The 18,938-nt window shown below is 45.7% G+C and overlaps 1 protein-coding gene and 1 long non-coding RNA gene across 7 annotated transcripts in view; one reads left to right on the top strand and one right to left on the bottom strand.

The window, feature by feature from the left end:
• LOC137536591 (uncharacterized) overlaps nucleotides 1-9,715 on the bottom strand; it is a 156,340-nt gene extending 146,625 nt beyond the window's left edge. For all 5 annotated transcript variants that reach the window (XR_011024583.1, XR_011024582.1, XR_011024581.1 and 2 more), the window contains exon 1: nucleotides 9,485-9,715. This is a non-coding gene — a long non-coding RNA (uncharacterized lncRNA). The remainder of the gene's footprint in view (nucleotides 1-9,484) is intronic.
• Nucleotides 4,943-18,938, top strand: part of C10H10orf53 (chromosome 10 C10orf53 homolog) — a 40,030-nt gene continuing 26,034 nt past the window's right edge. Inside the window, exon 1 of one of the 2 annotated variants that reach the window (XM_068258838.1) lies at nucleotides 4,943-5,283. In XM_068258838.1, coding sequence (XP_068114939.1) covers nucleotides 5,241-5,283 — 43 coding nt within the window. In that variant the 5' untranslated portion in view covers nucleotides 4,943-5,240. Of the gene's footprint in view, nucleotides 5,284-9,585; nucleotides 9,735-18,938 lie in introns of those variants that run through there. The other variant, XM_068258837.1, reaches the window with a different exon arrangement.

Below are 18,938 nucleotides of genomic sequence, written 5' to 3'. Positions count from 1 at the left end.
CTTATAATAAAGGAAAGGTATAAAGTTCTAACCGAGGTAGGATTTTCATGACATTATACATACAAACACAGCATATTATGAGGTCACATCTAAAGGGTAGCTAGGTTAAAGGGGAACTTCAGCCTAAACAAACATACTGTCATTAAGTTACATTAGTTATGCTAATTAGAATAGATAGGTAATATAATCTCTTACCCACCCTGTTTTAAAAGAACAGGCAAATGTTTGTGATTCATGGAGGCTGCCATCTTTGTCATGGGGGCAGCCATCTTTTTGGTTGAAAGGAGGTGACAAGGTGCAGGAGACACAGTTCCAACTATCCTGTGTCCTGATCACCCCTCCCAGCTGCACGCGCTAGGCTTCAAATGTCAAATTCAAAATGTAAAAAAAAAAAAAATTGCACCAAAACAGCAGAACGAGAACAACAACATCAGAAATCCCATCATGCTTTGCACAGCATCAGGGGAAAAAAGCCCGGGCAGTTTTCTTCTGTGCAGCTAAAAATGAGGCTTGTATAAGAGAAACAAAGTTCTGATGCTGTGAAACTGTTAAAGAAACACCAGGCATTTTCAGTGCTGCTGAGCCGATTTTTAGTCCGGAGGTTCACTTTAAGCTACGTCTACACTAGAAGCATGCCAATCACATGCAAATTTTCAGATGCAAAATTCAATTACGAATACGCATATACATTATACATGTATGCAAATTTTCAATGCAAATTCTCATGCAATTTTTTTTTTCTTTTCAGTTTGTGTGATTTTTCCAAAGGAAGGAAGTTGCACTGCCAACACTGATCATGTATGCGAAAACGCACACAAAATTGCGATCATTCCCCATGCGACACCCAGCAACTGTAGGAAAAAAATGTAAAAAACACAAATTAAAATGCATAAAAATGTATTGACCGATACAGGCAAAAATGGATCATATTTTTCTTCTCAAAGGGCTCTTTTTCACGAACGGCTAATAGCAGTGGACTTTACTGCTTGTCAGCTGCTCCTGTTTCTGTGCTGGGCGCTTGCAGACAGCTGAAAACATCCAGCACTTGTATAACCACTGCAAGTGAATCCGAGCCAGCGGTAGCTGGCCATGGACGCTACATGCAGCACTTTTTGCCTTGTGGTAACTGTGCCACGTGTCAGCCGCTGACTTGCTTGTGGGTACTAACGCTTCCATTCAGTTGCCTTATTTTGCAAATGATGGGTGCTTGACCCCAGCAAACCCAGACCAAATAAGCAGTTGTACGTAAGGGACTACAACAGATACACCATGGAAACATGGTATACACAAGATATAGATGCTGGTACATAATACAGACTTGATATACATAGTAATTACAGTGACAAATGTAACATAATGAAAATGTATTGCAAATTCCACGACATAAAAGTGTTAGGGAGCCCTGCAATTGTGAGCTTACAATCTAAAGAAATAGTGAGGAAACAAGAGGTGGGGTAGTAAACAATAGCCTCTATTCATGAAGCATTCCCGCATGCGGTAATGCTCAAAACAGCTGACTTTACCGACCATTTAGCAAAGTGTCCATTCATAAAAGCTGTTTCCGCATGAAAAGCTACAATTCCTGAGCAGTGCGGGAAATTACCACCTTGTGCGGTGATTATCTCAACACGTCACTACATGTCAATTCATAAAGATTAGAGCAAGCGGAATGGGAACAGAGAACACCGGCTGTTTAGATAATGCGATAAGCATGCGGATAACAGGCAAGCTAATGGAGACAGACCTCCCAGGCAGCAGCAGTGAGAGCAAAGCAAACAAGGCACCCCAGAATACCAAGGCTGTGTTTTTTAACCACTTGGGTACCTGTTTTCAGATTTCACATCAGAAAGCCTGCATGTGTAACATTTCTTGAAGTTCTTCTAAGCTGCGGCAATTAAATAGATTGTTTAGAAAGACTAATAGACAGATTCAGGGCAAGGAGAGGCAGTTTTAAAAAAAATGCACATCTAAGGGGATGCTGGGGCTGCCTCCTTTATAGTAACTCTGTCTCTCCACAGAGAAAATGTATCAACTCAGCCAGCACCGCTAGTTTAGTGCGGGAATTCCCTGACCTTTCATCGCAAGTGTAAACTTTTTTATGAATTACCACACAAAAGTCTAAAATACCGATGCGGTGTTTTCCCTCCAAGATTTTTTTTATTTCCACAAATGTTTTATGAATAGAGCCCAAAATGTATACCTAGAGGCAGTGTGTTTTTAGGTTATGTTTCGTAAGGAGTACAACTTGGCTAGAGGTTGAAGGGGAATGGCATAAGTTAGGGCGCATTTTCGCCTTTTTTTAGGAACTGACGATTAACGCAGAAAAATCAATGGACACTGCAGAGTTTTGGGAGCGATCGCGGTTAGCGGTTTTATATATGCTAATGCGATCTCTCCAGAATTGCCAGAAAAATGCTGCAGGCTCTGCATTTGCATTTCAGTTAATCGCTGCAAATCGCAAAACGCTACATAATCGCATAAACGCTACAAGCCACATACACTAACATTGCACAAGCACTTTTTAAAATGCTAGCGATTTCCAGCGATGCTGAAATCACCTGAAAAGTGCTCTAGTGTGAATGGGGCCTTACTCACCTGGGGCTTTCTCCAGCCCCTTGCAGCAGACTGTCCCACGCGGATCGCTCCACTCTCCGCTGCCGTACCGGGCTCCCCGCACGCTGTTCGTGCCAACCTCGAGGTCGTCCTTACTGCGACTGCGTGAAGCGCCGCTGTCAATCATGGCCACGTGGTCTGCTGATTTTACATTTTTTGCCTGATGACTCCTTTAATGGAAGGTATAGGAAAAACGTAAAATGCTTGTATTGTAAAAGCGCTTTCATGAATAAATACATTGTATTTATTCATTTCCGGGTCGAAGTTCACTTTCTAACTTGCGTCATGAAGTGAAAAAAAAATTCTTTGCAAAAGCGCTTAGAAAAGCGCTTTATAAAAATCGCAGTGCGCAGGTAAGCACAGGGAGGCGCTAAAAAAGATCGCCCACAAACACGCAAAATGCTGGCGTCAGCGATTGTGATTTTAGATGTGAACAAGGCCTAAGTGAATGTGACGAGATGATTCTAGTGGAGGACAGAAGAAGGTCATGTGCACATCTAAGACTGCAGTTGGAGTGGACGGTGGTATCTGTCAGCACTAATTGATTTTGTACACTGAATAGTATAACTGAATCTATTTTTTAACTTGGGTCTGGTACCAATGTCCCTGGGGTATTGTAGCAGAACTCACAATAGTACAGTGACTGGGAGCTGCAATTAGCAGCTGATCGCAGTCTCTCTAGACACCCTTCTTAGCCTGATGCGTGCTAGGATTCGTTTCTCACCCAACTGCTTATTCTGCATCATGTGACATAGAATACTATGAAATCGGAGGCTTCCTGCGGATCGAATAACACATGGCAATCTTCAATCATTGCTAAATGGTTTGCCACATCACACTACTGAAAGGATCGGCTCTAAAATATACTGAGGGATGAAAAGGAATCTGACCTAACATGACATGTTACTGTAATTGTATTTAATAACTACCTATATGTTACAATTAATTAATCTTTAAAAAATAGAAAAAAAACCTGTTGACAGTCTACATTATTTTTGTTAGTAAAAGAGACATACCTAGTTTACAAGCATATTGTCATTTCCTACAAAATTGTTATGTGAAGAGTGCTATTTATTTTTGTCATAGGCACTTGTATTCTGTTGGCATATGTATCATGTTGACCTAAAATGTAAACAAAGAAACCTATATATATAGAAATGAATAATTAAAAATAAAAGTTATTTATTATTTTGGAAGTGAAACCTAAATTTTTGTTAAAAATACTTTTCAGGACAACTATTGCAATGGTTTCAGCAGACAAAAGACAATTCTCTAAAATTGTCTTGTGGACAGACATACCAGACAACTGATGTGTGAAAAAGGTGACCTGACTGAGCAGGCATATCTTTGGGTAAACCCAAAACAAAGACCTGGGGTGGCACCCTGTTCCTCCTCTGTGGTCAGCAGTGGGGGTGTCCTCGATGGTGGTGGACAATGGGCGCCTCTCCTTTTGGTCAACGTGTGCAGTAACTTCATGACGCGTTTCGTCAAGTGAGTTACTGCACTGCACATGTGGGTTTAAATACACAATAATGACAGGAAATTGGTGGTGTGAACTTTGGGTAACCATGGCAATCCCTGGTTATACTTCCAGTTCATCACCATGGACTATGACTTATTTAATAGTTTTAAAAATTAACACTGTTTTTAAATGGTATTAAAATGAAGTAAAACAACTAAATAGGTTCTCAAACAGTAATTACCTTTCCTTGTGTTGCCCCCGCTGTGTAATGACAATTGCTCCATGTGAGGAAGTGTAGTTCGACAAATACTTCCTGGTGGGGACGAAAAGATCTTTCTAAAACAATTTATTAATTGTTCATCTGCATACATTGTGTACCTACTGTCCTGCAATTGCCCGAAATATTATGTGGGAAGAACAACGAGGCCTTTGAGGGAAAGATTTGGCGAACACAGGAGGGGCATTGAAGAAGGAAAAGAGGGACACAGTGTCCCCCGACACTTTCAACCCCATCACAATCTACGGATAGTCTAACGGTAGATGGTGTGGAATTAATGTCATCTGTGTTACCTGCAGGTTTGAGATTCAGGAGACTATGTGAGAGGGAAGCTTTCTGGATCTTCAAGCTTAATACTTTATCGCCAGTTGGCCTTAACAAAGAAGTAGAAGTAGCCAGATTTATTTGAATCAGAATCTGAACATCTTCAAAATTATAACCTTTGAGAAGTCAAATATTCCACAGCCCTTCAAGAGGTGCACGCCAGTGTCCAGTGTCCACGTCACGACGTGACCACGTCTTCTAACACATAGCGCCTCCAACCAAGGCACTACTTCCGCCATCTCCCGGCCGCCTCTTTGCGCCGGCGCATAGATGCGCCTCACACTATAGTATTTCAGCAAACCAGAGCGCCACGCACCCTTCCGCTCCCGAGTGACGCGTCACCGGGGGCCACGCCGCCCCTTCTGCTCCGGAGTGACGCGTCATGCCCTCTAACATAGCGGCTCCAACGGTTTTAACTATAACCGCCCCTCCTCCTGGCCGGCCTTCCCACCAGCACTATGAAGCACCTCTTACACTTGCATTCCAGTGTGAGTCGCACCCTGGAATGCATGAGGCTGATCCACGCCCCCTTTAGGAAGTATTTGTCGAACTACACTTCCTCACATGGAGCAACTGTCATTACACAGCGGGGGCAACACAAGGAAAGGTAATTACTGTTTGAGAACCTATTAAGTGGTTTTACTTCATTTTAATACCATTCAAAACAGTGTTAATTTTTAAAACTATTAAATAAGTCATAGTCCATGGTGATGAACCGGAAGTATAACCAGGGATTGCCATAGTTACCCAAAGTTCACACCACCAATTTCCTGTCATTATTGTGTATTTAAACCCACGTGTGCAGTGCAGTAACTCACTTGACAAAGGCGTGGATACGCCGAAACGCGTTGTGAAGTTACTGCACACGTTGACCAAAAGGAGAGGCTCCCATTGTCCACCACCATCAAGGACACCGCCACTGCTGGCCACAGAGGAGGAACAGGGTGCCACCCAAGGTCTTTGTTTTGGGTTTACCCAAAGATATGCCTGTTTTGCTTTACTGCAGAGTAAGTGTTTTTAAACATTGCGTGTTATTCTATTAAAAGTTTTAATACACTACGGAGCACTCCTCCTTCTACCTTTTTTTTCTTGTTGCCACAGCCATACCCTTCAGCCAGGGTAGAGGAGCCGCTAGTTCCTGTATTAAATATCTGCCAACACTGTGTTTTGAGTAGCGCAAGATTGCACACCAGACCTGACTGAGCACCTGAGCAAACTGTGGCCACTGGGTGTGTCTACAGATGGCGACAGTTTAACTACACTTTTTTAGCTACACTTTAACGACGAGCTCTGTGGCCAGCAGGAAACAAGTCACAATCTCCCGAGTGAACCAGCCCAAAGGGTGGATCATTTTTATGGCTGTGAGTGCGTGCATTGTAAATTCATCTCCCATAGCTGAATTTACATATAGCTTCAAACTAAAATATAACGATAAACTAAAAACAAAATATTGAAATTACAAAATTGCTTGGGCAGTACTAACAGTTCAACAAAATCTTTAGGCTAGTTTCATGCTGAATTTCTGCGGTTGCAGTGCAGCCAAAAACAGACTTTTGGGATTACCGCGTTAGTACGCGGTAATCCCCGCCTGGCAGCAAGCCAAGCAAGAAGTGATGCTCACTTCCTGTGGCCGAATTGATGACGTGCGCGGATGTGTATTGCTAAAATATGCTTCCATGCAAGTGCAACGTGTAAAACTTGCGGCGGCCATTTTAAAACACGTGTGTCGCCATAGACTTGCATGATTTCCGGTCCGCAGCACATTGCTGCAGGTCGCTGCAGAGGTCGCACGGTAACGTAGGTTTGCACTCGCCTTAGAGTAGCTGCTTCCGCTATGCCGCACCACATGTAGTGTGATATGCCCCATAGACTTCCATTGCTCTAGCATTAGGCTGCGGTAAAATGCCGCACCGCACCGCCAGTATGAAAGGCCCCTGAGCCTTCCTTTATTGTTGCAGTCAGTGGCACACTAAAGGTGGCCACCAATAGTCCAATTTCTAGCAAAAAAATCATTTGAACAATCAGAAATTCTGATTGGATTGGTTGTAAATAATCTCTGTTGATGGGCACAATCTGATTGAATTTTTGTTTATCAAAATCTGGATTTTCTTGGTTGTGATAGATAGGAAGCAAAGATTGGTTCGTTGATAGTGTAGTGAACGATTTTACTTCTGATCAGAATTTCTGATCACTTGAACGATTTTTCGCTAGAAATTGTATCGTTAGTGGCCACCTTAACTGTGGAATGGTGGGTGCCATCCACCCCAGGGTTTGCCACATAAAGGGGAGCTTCACGCAACTGGGATCTCAATAATTTGAGCCAGCAATGTTGGCTCGCTGCCCACATTACTGGTTCATCTCTGGTCTAAGTAAATCTTTATATTTCCTCCTGGGGTCCTCTTGTAAGGTTGGAACAAGCAGAGAAGTTCACTGGTAGGTAGATTTAGCTGTCTGATGCTGTAAACTCCATTCTCAGTTAAAATTGCTGATTTTGACCCTAACGGTCGCATGACTGGAACACTGCATCAAATGGCCTGACTTTTTCAGTCAGAGTAGTATGCAAGTAGGCAGCAGTGTAGGTTTAAGATGGAGGACACAGCATCAGACCAGCATGTTCCTCGCTTACCCCAACTTTGCACTGTCAACTTAAAGTGGATCCGAGATGAACTTTTACACATTGAACAATCACTCGCGTTCCCATGCCTGACGGCCAAACCAGAAGTGTTCGCCGGCGGGTCCTGGACCTTCGGAGCGGGGCTGCGAGGGCACCGATCAGCTGCAGGGGGCTGAGGGAAGCCCCAGGTGAGTTAATCTCATTTTTTTTTCTTGGCTTTAGGTTCACTTTAAGGCAGATCGCACAAATGAGAACAGGCCCATAGGTTATTATTGCACTAGCAGTGGACCAAGAGCATAGACAGAGGACTTGGAACACACTAAGGGAACCAGAGCCTTCCACCATCCATAGTTGAGCATCTTTTTATTTTTTAGGGTCTTTTTTTTAGGGTGGCTTCTGTATTATATTAACACGTATTCTACTTCTAGCTACTCCTTAAAGCAAGGTTGTCAAACTTAAATAAATAGTGGGCCAAAATTGAGCTCTGGGGCCAACCTCAATGTCTAGTGGCCACCTCTCTCCCTTATAAAGTTCCCTGGTGTCTAATAGCCCCCTCCATCCCCTATACAGTTCCTGGTGTCTAGTGCCCCCCTCCTTCCCCTATACAGTTCCCTAGTGTCTAGTGGCCCTCATCTATACAGTTCCCTGGTGTTTAGTGGTTCTCCCTCCCTTACTTATACAATTTCCTGATGTTTAGAGGTCCTCCCTCCCCTATACAGTTCCCTGGTGTCTAGTGGCTCCCCTACCTTTCCTATACAGTTCCCTGGTACCTAGTGCTTTCCCCCTCCCCATATGGCTTCCCTGGTGATCTAGGGCTTACCCTACAATATAGCCTCCCTGGTGGTCCTAAGTGGGCCAAACATAATGCAAAGTGGGGAAACCACCTGAGGGCCAAATCTGATGGCTCTGAGGGCCAGATTTGGCCCACGAGACGGAGTTTAACATATATGCCTTAAAGGATACATCCGGGGAAAATGTTGTATAAAAACACACAGCTACGGCTGTCAGTCCTGTTCAGCAGGAATGGATTTAGACCTTCTTTGCTCCTCTAAATGCACTGTATTTGCTCTATTTGGTCCGGTCCAGGCCCAGACCTTGGAGGTTGAGTCCTGTGAATTATTCAACCTCACGCCTGCGCAGTTTGAAGCTGGGATTGGCCACACAAAGGCATAGTTCGTGCAGAAAGATTAACTGTGTGTGCACCGGCGGACACGAACTGCGCCTGCGTGTAGTCAATCCCAGATTCAAACTGTGCAGGCATGAAGTTGAATACTTCCGGTTCACTGGCCCTGACCTCCAAGGTTGGGACCCAGACTGGACAGAATAGAGCAAATACGGAGCATTTCGGGGGAAAAGGGGGACACAATTCATCCCTGCTGGACAGGACTGACTGCCGTAGGTATGTGTTTTACGCAACATTTTTGCCGAATGTATCCTTTAAACTAGTCCTATTGTTAACCATACACTTAACACTACTCATCTGTAGTTTACGTTACTTTGGCTTCGGCTGTGTCCGGAACCCAATTTATGCACTGGCCCACTCTATAGCCCCAATTAAAATAGCGCCAAAATTACCCACACCGTAGCTACCGCACAGCTTGGTATTTTTTTCTGTGCAATGATCAACAATGTACAGAAGTAGGGCTAGAGCTTCCATAGGGGCAAACTGGGCAATTGCACAGGGCCACTGGGATTGCTGCCATCTGACACCCCTCCTCCCTTCCAAAGTGCATAGTGGTTCCCTGCCGAGTTTTTGGCAGCGGAGCGACTCCTCTGCCCAGCAAGCACTCTCCTCAGCCAGTCTATGTACTTATGTCTTCATCCTCACTGGTCACATCTTCTCCGTGACCCTGCAGCATATTATCTAATAACATGCAATAAGCCACTGAGAAGAGGCACCCCTGCAAGGTTGAAGACAGGTTACCCTGGGTCCCATGTAGCTAGAACTGGTTCTGATAGGAACAAGTAGAGCCATGTTCTAAGATAAATATAATCAGTAATTAAATATAAGCATGATAAATTGGTAAAACAACAGTCACATTTCAAAAGTGAAATAGGCAAAGAATTGTAGTGTAGTAGTTACTTTTCTAGAGTCCCTATTCAATGATAAACTTCAGCAGCGTTGAAGTGCACGGTGAAAAAAATAGCTGACCGTGCATCCGATCAGAGAGGGAAGATGGAACAAGTAGCCTACCTCTGTTTTGTGCTTAGGAATCAGCTGGCAACAGTGCAAGCACAGCGCTAGGCTGGTAGTGGGCGCTACCGCAGGTCACATTGCAGAGCTGCGGCTCTAGTTGCCATGGCGATCTGATTGTTGCCGGATATGGCGGAGCTGTGAGCAGAGAACATGCCGGAGAAGGCCCTGGTTACTGTGCGCTTCGGTCCATACTTGAACTGCTCCGGGGCGGTGGATCACAGGGTGTCGCGGCTGCAGGGGCTGCGAGGTAAGGGGAAGGGCTGTTGCCTTGGATACACGTTATATGTAGCACAGAGGTCGGCTCAGACTACCTCCCTCCGAGACATCATTATCTAATACTAATCACAAAATAATTGTGCACACTTCTGCTTGTTCTTACAGTTTACTGAGCTAATCATCATCCTCTATCAAGCACAGCCTCCTCCTGTGCTGGGTGCCTTTGTGCGGCCACTAGTCAGTGTGTGTCCTCCAGTCAGTGTGTCACACAGGGGCGTAGCAATAGGGGTTGCAGAGGTAGCGACCGCATCGGGGCCCTTGGGCCAGAGGGGCCCCGAAGGGCCCTCCCCCAACTACAGTATTAGCTCTCTATTGGTCCTGTGCCCATAATAATGACTTCTATAGATACTTTGAATACTGGTAATCCTTAAGAAACTGTTTCCCATCCCCTTCTTGCACCTCTGACACTGTAGTTGCCTTTGGCAGGTTTTGGTGCGCCGTATCAATTGTTATGTATAGAGTGCTTTGGGGGGCCCCATTGTCAAACTTGCACCGGGGCCCACAGCTCCTTAGCTACGCCACTGGTGTCACAGTGCAACCTGCAGTCAGTGACAGTGTGTCACAGTGTGCCACCTGATCACTATGTCTCAGTGCAGCCTACAGTCAGTGTGTCACAGTGCAACCTGCAGTCAGTATGTCACAGTGTGCCTCCAGTCAGTGTGTTGCAGGGCAACCTATGGCCAGTGTGTTACAGTGTGTGTCCCTTAGTCAGTGTGTTACAGTGTTCCACCTGGTCACTATGTTTCAGTATAACCTACAGTCAGTGAGTCTCTGTCTCTGTGTATCACAGTGCAACCTGCAGTCAGTGTGTGTAAGTTCAACCTACATTCAGTGTGTCACAGTGCAACATACAGTATAGTCAGTGTCTCACAGTGCTCCCCCCAGTCAGTGTCATAGTGCAACCTACGGCGTGTCACAGCAAACCCCCAGTCTGTGTGTCACAGTGTGTACGCCCCCCTCACCCTCCCCCCGACAGCATATCACTGTGTGCGGTCTCCCCAAGTCAGTGTGTCACAGTGCAACCAACAGTTAGTTTGTCACATTGTACCCCCCAGTCAGTGTCATAGTGCAACCTATGGTGTGTCACAGTGTACCCCCAGTCTGTACCCCCCCCCCCCAGTCAGCATGTCACAGTGTGTTGTCCCCCCAAGTCAGCGTCTCTCAGTGCAACCACCCAGTGTGTCATAGCACAACAAACAATCAGTGTGTCACAGTACAGCTCCAGTTGCTGGTCAGTGTTTCACAGTGTGATTCCCAGTCAGTATTTAACAGTGCAACAGTCAGTGTGCCACACTTAGGCCTCCAGTCACTGCATCACAGTGCAGCCTTCAATCAGTGTGTCACAGCCCATAGTCAGTGTGTTAAAGAAACAACTGTAATGAGAGGGATATGGAGGCTGCCATATTTATTTCCTTTTGAACAATGCCAGTTGCCTGGCAGCCCTGCTGATCTATTTGGCTGCAGTAGTGTCTGAATCACACCAGAATCAAGCATGCAGATAATCTTGTCAGATCTGACAACAATGTCAGAAAACCTGATATACTGCATGCTTGATCAGGGTCTATAGCTAAAAGCATTAGCGGCAGATGATCAGCAGGATAGCCATGCAACTGGCATTGCTTAACATGAAATAAATATGGCAGCCTTTATCCCTCTTGTTACATTTTAAAACACATTGCAGCACCCAGTCAGTGTGTCATAGTACATTCCCTCACAGCCCAAGGTCAATTTATCCCAGTACAACCCTCAGTTAATGTGTTAAAACAACTCTTACTGTTTAAAATACAGCACCCAGTCAGTGTGTCACAGTACAGCCCCACAACCCTCAGTCAGTGAGTTACAGTATAGCATATTACAGTACAGCACTTAGTGTGTTACAGAACTGCTACTAGTCAGTGGGTCACAGCATAACTAACAGCTCTCAAGCAACAACTCTTTAGGGACAGTCACACAGCCACAGGTCGCAAGTAGATCTGCCTACTTACTAGTGACCAGCCGCTCATCCAGGAGGAAGCAGGGACTAGGAAAACACACAAGCAAAGAAAACCCTGAAAGCTGACTCCTCTATGGGCGCCCCGCACTGACAGTCTGCAGTACTGCTACAGGACATCAGGTGTCATCACACGGTGGTGACGTGATGATGACTTGACATCAGACGCAGGAAGCCCAGGAGGAGTCAAGGAAGGTGATCATGCCGGTAATCTTCTTCCATTTGGCTGCACTGCACATCACCCACTCCCTAGCGGTTATGTCCTTCTGCCTGCGCCCCACCTTCTTCTACTTGCCAGTCTGCGCCCAGGGCGGTCGCCCTTTCCGCACTGCAGAGAAATGGCCCTGTGTGTGCACCTTAGTGCATTAGCACAGTACTCACAGTGCAGCCCTCATAGGGCTCTATTCATAAAACTTTTCCGCCAGTTTACCGCTCAAAACAGCTGACTTTCCCAACCATTTAGCAAAGTGTGCATTCATAAGAGCTGTTTCCGCATGAAAAGCTACAATTCCCCAGCAGAGCGATAACTTTCCTCCTTGTGCGTTGTTTTTCTAGATTTATCTATTTATCTAGATTATCTAGAAAAACTAACAAAATGTCAATTCATAAATATTAGAGGAAGCGGTATGCGGGTGGGAAATACCGCTTAAAAAAAGGTGGGGGGAAAGGCTGCGCGTCCCTAAACACATGTTGCAATTGAATGGTTAATCGCACAGGCATACACCGCCTCTGTCAGACTGAAAAATGCATGCCCTGCATCCTAGACAAGTGCTAACATTTTATTCATCCGCTTCCTCGGATGTAGCGAGAAGCGTGCGCAATACATGCAAGTGAATGGGACAGACCTCCCAAGAAGCAGCAGAGAGAGCAGCGCACGGAGGGACTCAGGCAGTTTCTGTGTTTCCGCAAGCCTTTCGCCAGCCTACAGCGGGAAATCTCCGCACTGCTATCGCAGCTGCCAACATTTTATGAATTACCACCCAGAAGTCTAAAATACCGATGCAGTATTTTCCCTCCACGAGTTTTTTCACCACAATTTTTTTATGAATAGAGCATAGTGTGTAAAAATAAAGTCTCCAGTTGCAGCACAGGCCTCAGTATTGTCACAGTGCAGCCCCCACAGCTCTCAGCCAGTGTTACATTATGCCAGTGTGTCAGAGCACAGTTCTCAGTATGCCAGAGCACAGCCCTCAGTTAGGGCCTGATGCAGTAAAGTTGCTTTGCCACTGCAGTTTTACAGTTACTAGTGCAAGGGGAGCACTGGCTGTTAGCCCTTAGCCCCACGTGTTACTTGGTTAACGTGTGTGTTGCTATTGTAACTCACGTTATAACATACATTACCATAGCAACACATGTATTACCGCAATAACGCACATGGCGATGAGGGTTAACAACCGGTGCTCCCCCTGAACTACTAAAGGTAAAAGTAACTGTAACTTTACTGCATCACGCCCTTCATATGTTACAGCACAGCCCCCATTCAAAGTGCAGGTGGCACACAGATTAATTAACAGCATATTTAAACACACGTATAATAATACAAAACCGACAAATTGTTGGCGTGAAACTGACTGTGGCTATTTTATTGATTAACACAAAAGTTCCAACATTGGAAAAAATACCAAAAACTGAAAACCATTGACTGGCACTGGCAGCCAAGGGCAATACAAAACATTGATAAACTGTCCCTATTAAATCACATATGACATAAACAAACAGAGAGAGTGAGGAAACTCCTCTTCATCTAACAGCCCAACACTGAATGAGCAAACTTTCTCAGCCTGCAGTTCATTATCTCACCTGGTGCTGGGCTGGCTGTTCCACACCTGCAGATAATTACCTGAGAAAAGATAGCAAAAAAGGGGGGGGGGGAACATACCACAGCCCCATCAATACTGCATTGGACAATTTAACTTTATTTTAACCTTTCCTGCCGCCTGGATGTAAAATTCCTGCCGCCTGGACATGATTTTTACATCCAGGCGGCTGCTGCTGTGCTGTCCCGCACTCCCACCCGTGCTGCCCGTTAGCCCGGAGATCAATGAATGTGTACATAGTTCCCATCCATAGACCTATGGGACGCGTTGCATGACTCACTACCGCACTTCCTCCTTCCGGCTTGGGGACAGAGACTGCTGGTACGAAAGTGGTTAAGTAAATGAGACTGGTGTTGTCAAGTGTTCTTCCTTCATTTACAAAAGAATGCTACTACGAAACATGATGGGGAAACTATGCTGGCACAACATGGAAGAAATCAGCTGAAGGTTTAATGGTACTTATCCGTTAGCTGGGCGCATCCGGCAGGTGGCGCTAATTACTATTCCCCCTCCAGACCTACATGGATAGTAGGGAAAGATGTACCTCTGGTGGAGTTTTGTCGCCACCTGCCGGATGCGCCCGGCTAACGGATAAGTACCGGTTTACTCTATACCAGTATGAAAAAGGCCCATTTAGTATATATAGTTTAAACCCCCCTGGTGGTATGATTATTTCTGGATTTTAGGGTCTTTTTAGACCCTAAAATCAGGACAAAATCATGCCACCAGAATGCCTGCAGCAGCCCCTGTTCTCACTCACCTCCCTGGGCTCCAGCGCTGCAATTTTACCTCTATCCTCCGGGTGGCGCTGTAACTCTGTGGTGATATCGATGACGGTGATCTCACCAGAGTGATTCAGAGCCTCGGAAGACAGGAAGAAGAATGGCTACTGATGTCTGGATCCCCTGGGAGGTGAGTAAAAATGCCCACTGCGCTATACTCTGCATAGAGCTCCCGGCGGCTAGCCCGAGCCTAGCTCGGGATTACTGCCAGGGAGGTAAATGGTGTTTTACATGAGCAAAGTTTAATGTAAGATACTGTATGTTTTTAACGTGTTTTATATAGATTTGGTTGTGGAAGCAATTTCTAGAGAGGGTATGTACTTTCTGCATGTAAATGAGGGTTAAAGAAAATACTGTATGCAGTACACTAGCACTAGTGATATTACTCCTCTATCGGTGCAGCTTCTTAGAGCTGTGTACCCACTCTGGCACCTACACAGCTGCTCATTTGCTGCTCTGCCTCTGCTCTGATTGTAGTTAGAGCGCGGGTACAAAAAATGGCCGCAGATGTCCATGAATGTGGATGCTGGTGGCCATTTTCTTGTAGCCCCGCTCTAATTACACATGGAGCAGAGGAAGAGTTAGGGCCCATTCACACTATGGCGAATACCACTAATAGTCGGCGATTGCTAGCGTTTTTTAAAGCACTAGCGCAATACTAACTATATGGCAGTGATCTCACTGCCACGATTGCAGGCGATCACCGGCAATTTGCGATTAGCAGTGATAACAAAATGCGCTACATGCAGCCAAAACGCACATGTCCCCTGGTTCCACCACTACTGGCTTTTCCCCCTTAAGCAGGAGCATGGGTCTCTCCATATGATTACAATAGACCAATTTGAGGTAGCAACAGGGAGAATTTTTGTTGGTCCACTATGAACCAATGATAATTATTCCTGTATCTGAGGATCTCCATTGGTCTTTTGCAACCCAATGCTTCTGCTGGCCACCAATCTGTTTCCTGGGACCGAGCAGAGCAGTCAGCAGCTGCGGAACCTGGGAACATGTCAGTATGTGCGTGTGGGTCACAATTAAAGTGGACAAAGCAGGCACGGTGACAAGCCTCCGTTCCCATAGGCTTTTATCACATACATTTTTTTCAAACCATTTTGGAAAGATGCAGTAAGTTCAGACTATGCATTCTGTTTGAAGCAACATGGCAAACAGATCCTATTTTTAACATTAGGATCCACTTCCTGCACTGAATGGAGCTTATAAAAAAAATTTGCACCGAACAGGTATGTTGTTTTAGTGAGTGGGAACCAAGCCTAAGGGTACATACACACATCAGACTAAAATGAAAGATCACAGACCAATCTTACCACCCTTCCTGTAGTATAAGAGCCATACTCTACACAGTCTTTTCTATGGAGCTGAACTCCACACCAGGAAAAAAATCTCTGCAGGCTGCTGCACACACAGATGCTGTACAGACACAAAAGATCAGTATCTGCAAAAGATCTGTTCCTGCCAAAAATCCATTCCTGCAAATTGCAATGATAGTCTATGAGATCTGCAGATCATCATACACACATGATTTAACTGACATTCATCTGCAGATCAGATCCACCAGGATGGATTTTCAGATCTGCAGATCTGCAGATGAATGTCAGTTAAATCATGTGTGTATGATGATCTGCAGATCTCATAGACTATCATTGCAATTTGCAGGAATGGATTTTTGGCAGGAACAGATCTTTTGCAGATACTGATCTTTTGTGTCTGTACAGCATCTGTGTGTGCAGCAGCCTGCAGAGATTTTTTCCTGATGTGGAGTTCAGCTCCATAGAAAAGACTGAGTAGAGTATGGCTCTTATACTACATGAAGGGTGGTAAGATTGGTCTGTGATCTTTCATTTTCCAAAGACTATGGTCTGATGTCTGTATGTGGCCTAACTCTAATGGGATGCAGGTGTTTCAAAGGGATACAAAACCTATGCAATTAATTTGGTACATGGTGTGCACTAAATGCACAGCTGGTTGTGGCACAACATTGCTAGATATCCTGCAGTGTGTGTACACTGAATTTGTTTTAACTTTCATGAACAGTCTCAATGGAAACTAGACACTGCAAGGATTTAATTACAGTATGGTAAGTATCCTGTGGTCTGCCTCGGAGGAGAGGTTATTAATGGTTACCTTGCAAAGAGAGGAAAACTAATACATTTAATGTATAAGCATTAAATGGACATGTAAACCATGTATTACAGCTTACATAACCCAATTCACACAGGCACAGATGTACACTCTGTTATAGGGAGATTGGCGGGAGTGTGTGGTGCGGTAATTGAAAGCTATGCCCTGGCAGCGATAACAGGTCCCAAACAGGGTGGAGATTTCAATTAGCCCGGTCCGGAAGCAGTTAAAACACAACTGAAGCGAGGGTGATATGGAGGTGGCCATATTTATTTCCTTTTTAGCAATACCAGTTGCCTGGCTGTCCTGCTGATCCTTTGCCTCTAATAATTTTAGCCATAGCCCCTGAACAAGCAAATGCAGATCAGGTGTTTCTGACATTATTGTCGGATCTGACAAGATTAGCTGCATGCTTGTTTCAGGTGTTATTTAGACACTACTGCAGCCAAATAGATCAGCAAGAGTGCCAGGCATAAAGGACATAAATATTGCAGCCTCCTTATTCTTATCAGTTCAGTTGTCCTTTAAAGGGAACCTGAAGTCTACTTAAAAAAAGCCAGTTTTACTTACCCGGGGCTTCTACTGGCCCCCTGCAGTCGCCTTGTGCCCGTGCAGGAAGATCCCGGCGATCGGAGTGCAAATGAGGATGCGCGCGGCCAGCAACAGTCTCAATTGGCTAAATCAAAACTGAGCCATGGCGGGGGATCAATGAGGACCAATGCAGGCACAGGGAGACTGCAGGAGGCTGGTAGAAGCCTCAGGTGACTAAAACTGGCTTTTTTTTAAGTAGACTTTAGGTTCTCTTTAAAGGACAACGGAACTAATAAGAATGGAGGCTGCAATATTTATGTCCTTTATGCCTGGCACTCTTGCTGATCTATTTGTTTTTTGTAGACTTTAGGTTCCCTTTAAAGCCACATTTGAAAGCAGCCACTTTTATCTTCATGATTATGCCACGGTCAATGTGCCTGCAAGAACTTAGGCAACAACACTTAGGTGTCAATTCATCAAAGGCTGTTTGATACAAAAAAAAGTCGGGAAAATACCGCATTCAGTATTTTAGACTTTTGTGTGTTAATTCATCAATATTTTCACAGGTGCGGTAGAAGTTTGGTAATTTACCGAAGCCCAGTGTCGGTAACAGTAGAAGAGTGTGAGTGGTCTGTGTTGTTACATGCTGTTCTCCATGCAGAGACAACATTACAATAGTAAGAGGCAATCTGGCATCCCTTTAATTGCCACAGCTTAGAAGAACTTCCATGAAACAGTACACATGCCAGGCTTAGGTGATTTCCCCACTAGCTCCTCCGCATCTTCAAACAGGAACCTAAGAGGCATGGGGAACCTGTTTTGTTACATCTCTCTCTGCTCGCTGCCTGGGGGGTAGGAAAGCTGGACACGCTTGAGAAGCCTGCAGGTCCTATCAATGGGACTTGCAGGAGACAGGGGCTGTTTCTGTTGGCTTCTGCTCCTTTCAGTCATGGGTAATCTCTTCTTCTGTGAGTCCCCGCACTGATCAGGCATGCTCATCATGAGTAACCACCAGTACTCATGATTCAAATGAAGATTAATTGCTGCAGGTGTGCGGCGGGGATATAAGCAGTTAATTACCTATAATTCCACCTTCCGCCCTGCTTTCCAGAGACGCTGCAAGCGTCTTATTGGTTGCGTTGCAAGCCTAACACCGACGCACCTTCTCCTTACGGTTTGAAGGAGGAAGCGCCAGTAGTGAGTTTTGCATGGCATCCAATAGGACGCTTGCAGCCTCTTTGGGACGCAGGGCAGACGGCGGAATTATAGATAATTAACACCTTATATCACCGCCGCGCACCTGCAGCAATTCATCTTCATTTGAATCACAAGTAACCACTGGTGGTTACTTGTGATGAGCATACCTAGCACCGATTCCGACAGAGAAGAACTGCCGGTAATGGAACTGTGTTTTACTGCATGCAGTAATCTTGGTGAATTGACATGTACTCAGGGCCGGCCCGCTCATGAGGCGGGGTGAAACATTTGCCTCAGGGGGCAAACTTGTAGGGGCGGCCGGCCGCCGAGCCGGAGTGGTAGCGGGCAGGTCGGGGGTATTGGGCCTAGCGGTGGGGAGGGGGGTCACACCCCCCCTCCCTCGCCTGGGTCCCCCGATCTGCGCTCCCCTCCAGCTGTAGTTAGGAAGCAGCCGCTTGCAGATCGTAAGAGGCAACGGGCGGGGAGGACTCACCTTTTCTGCCTTCCAGCGAGCGCTCCACTGACGTCACTTCCTGCATCGCCGCCCACTGTATGGTAAGTGGACGGCGATGCAGGAAGTGACGTCAGTGGAGCGCACGATGGAATGCGGATAAGGTGAGTCCTCCCCGCCCGTGCCTCTTACGCTCTGCAAGCGGCTGCTTCCTAATTACAGCTGGAGGGGAGCGCAGATCGGGGGACCCAGGCGAGGAAGGGGGGGG

Source organism: Hyperolius riggenbachi, chromosome 10 (assembly GCF_040937935.1).
Source record: "Hyperolius riggenbachi isolate aHypRig1 chromosome 10, aHypRig1.pri, whole genome shotgun sequence".
Classification (NCBI taxonomy): Eukaryota; Metazoa; Chordata; class Amphibia; order Anura; family Hyperoliidae; genus Hyperolius; species Hyperolius riggenbachi.
This window is presented reverse-complemented; position numbering and strand designations above follow the sequence as displayed.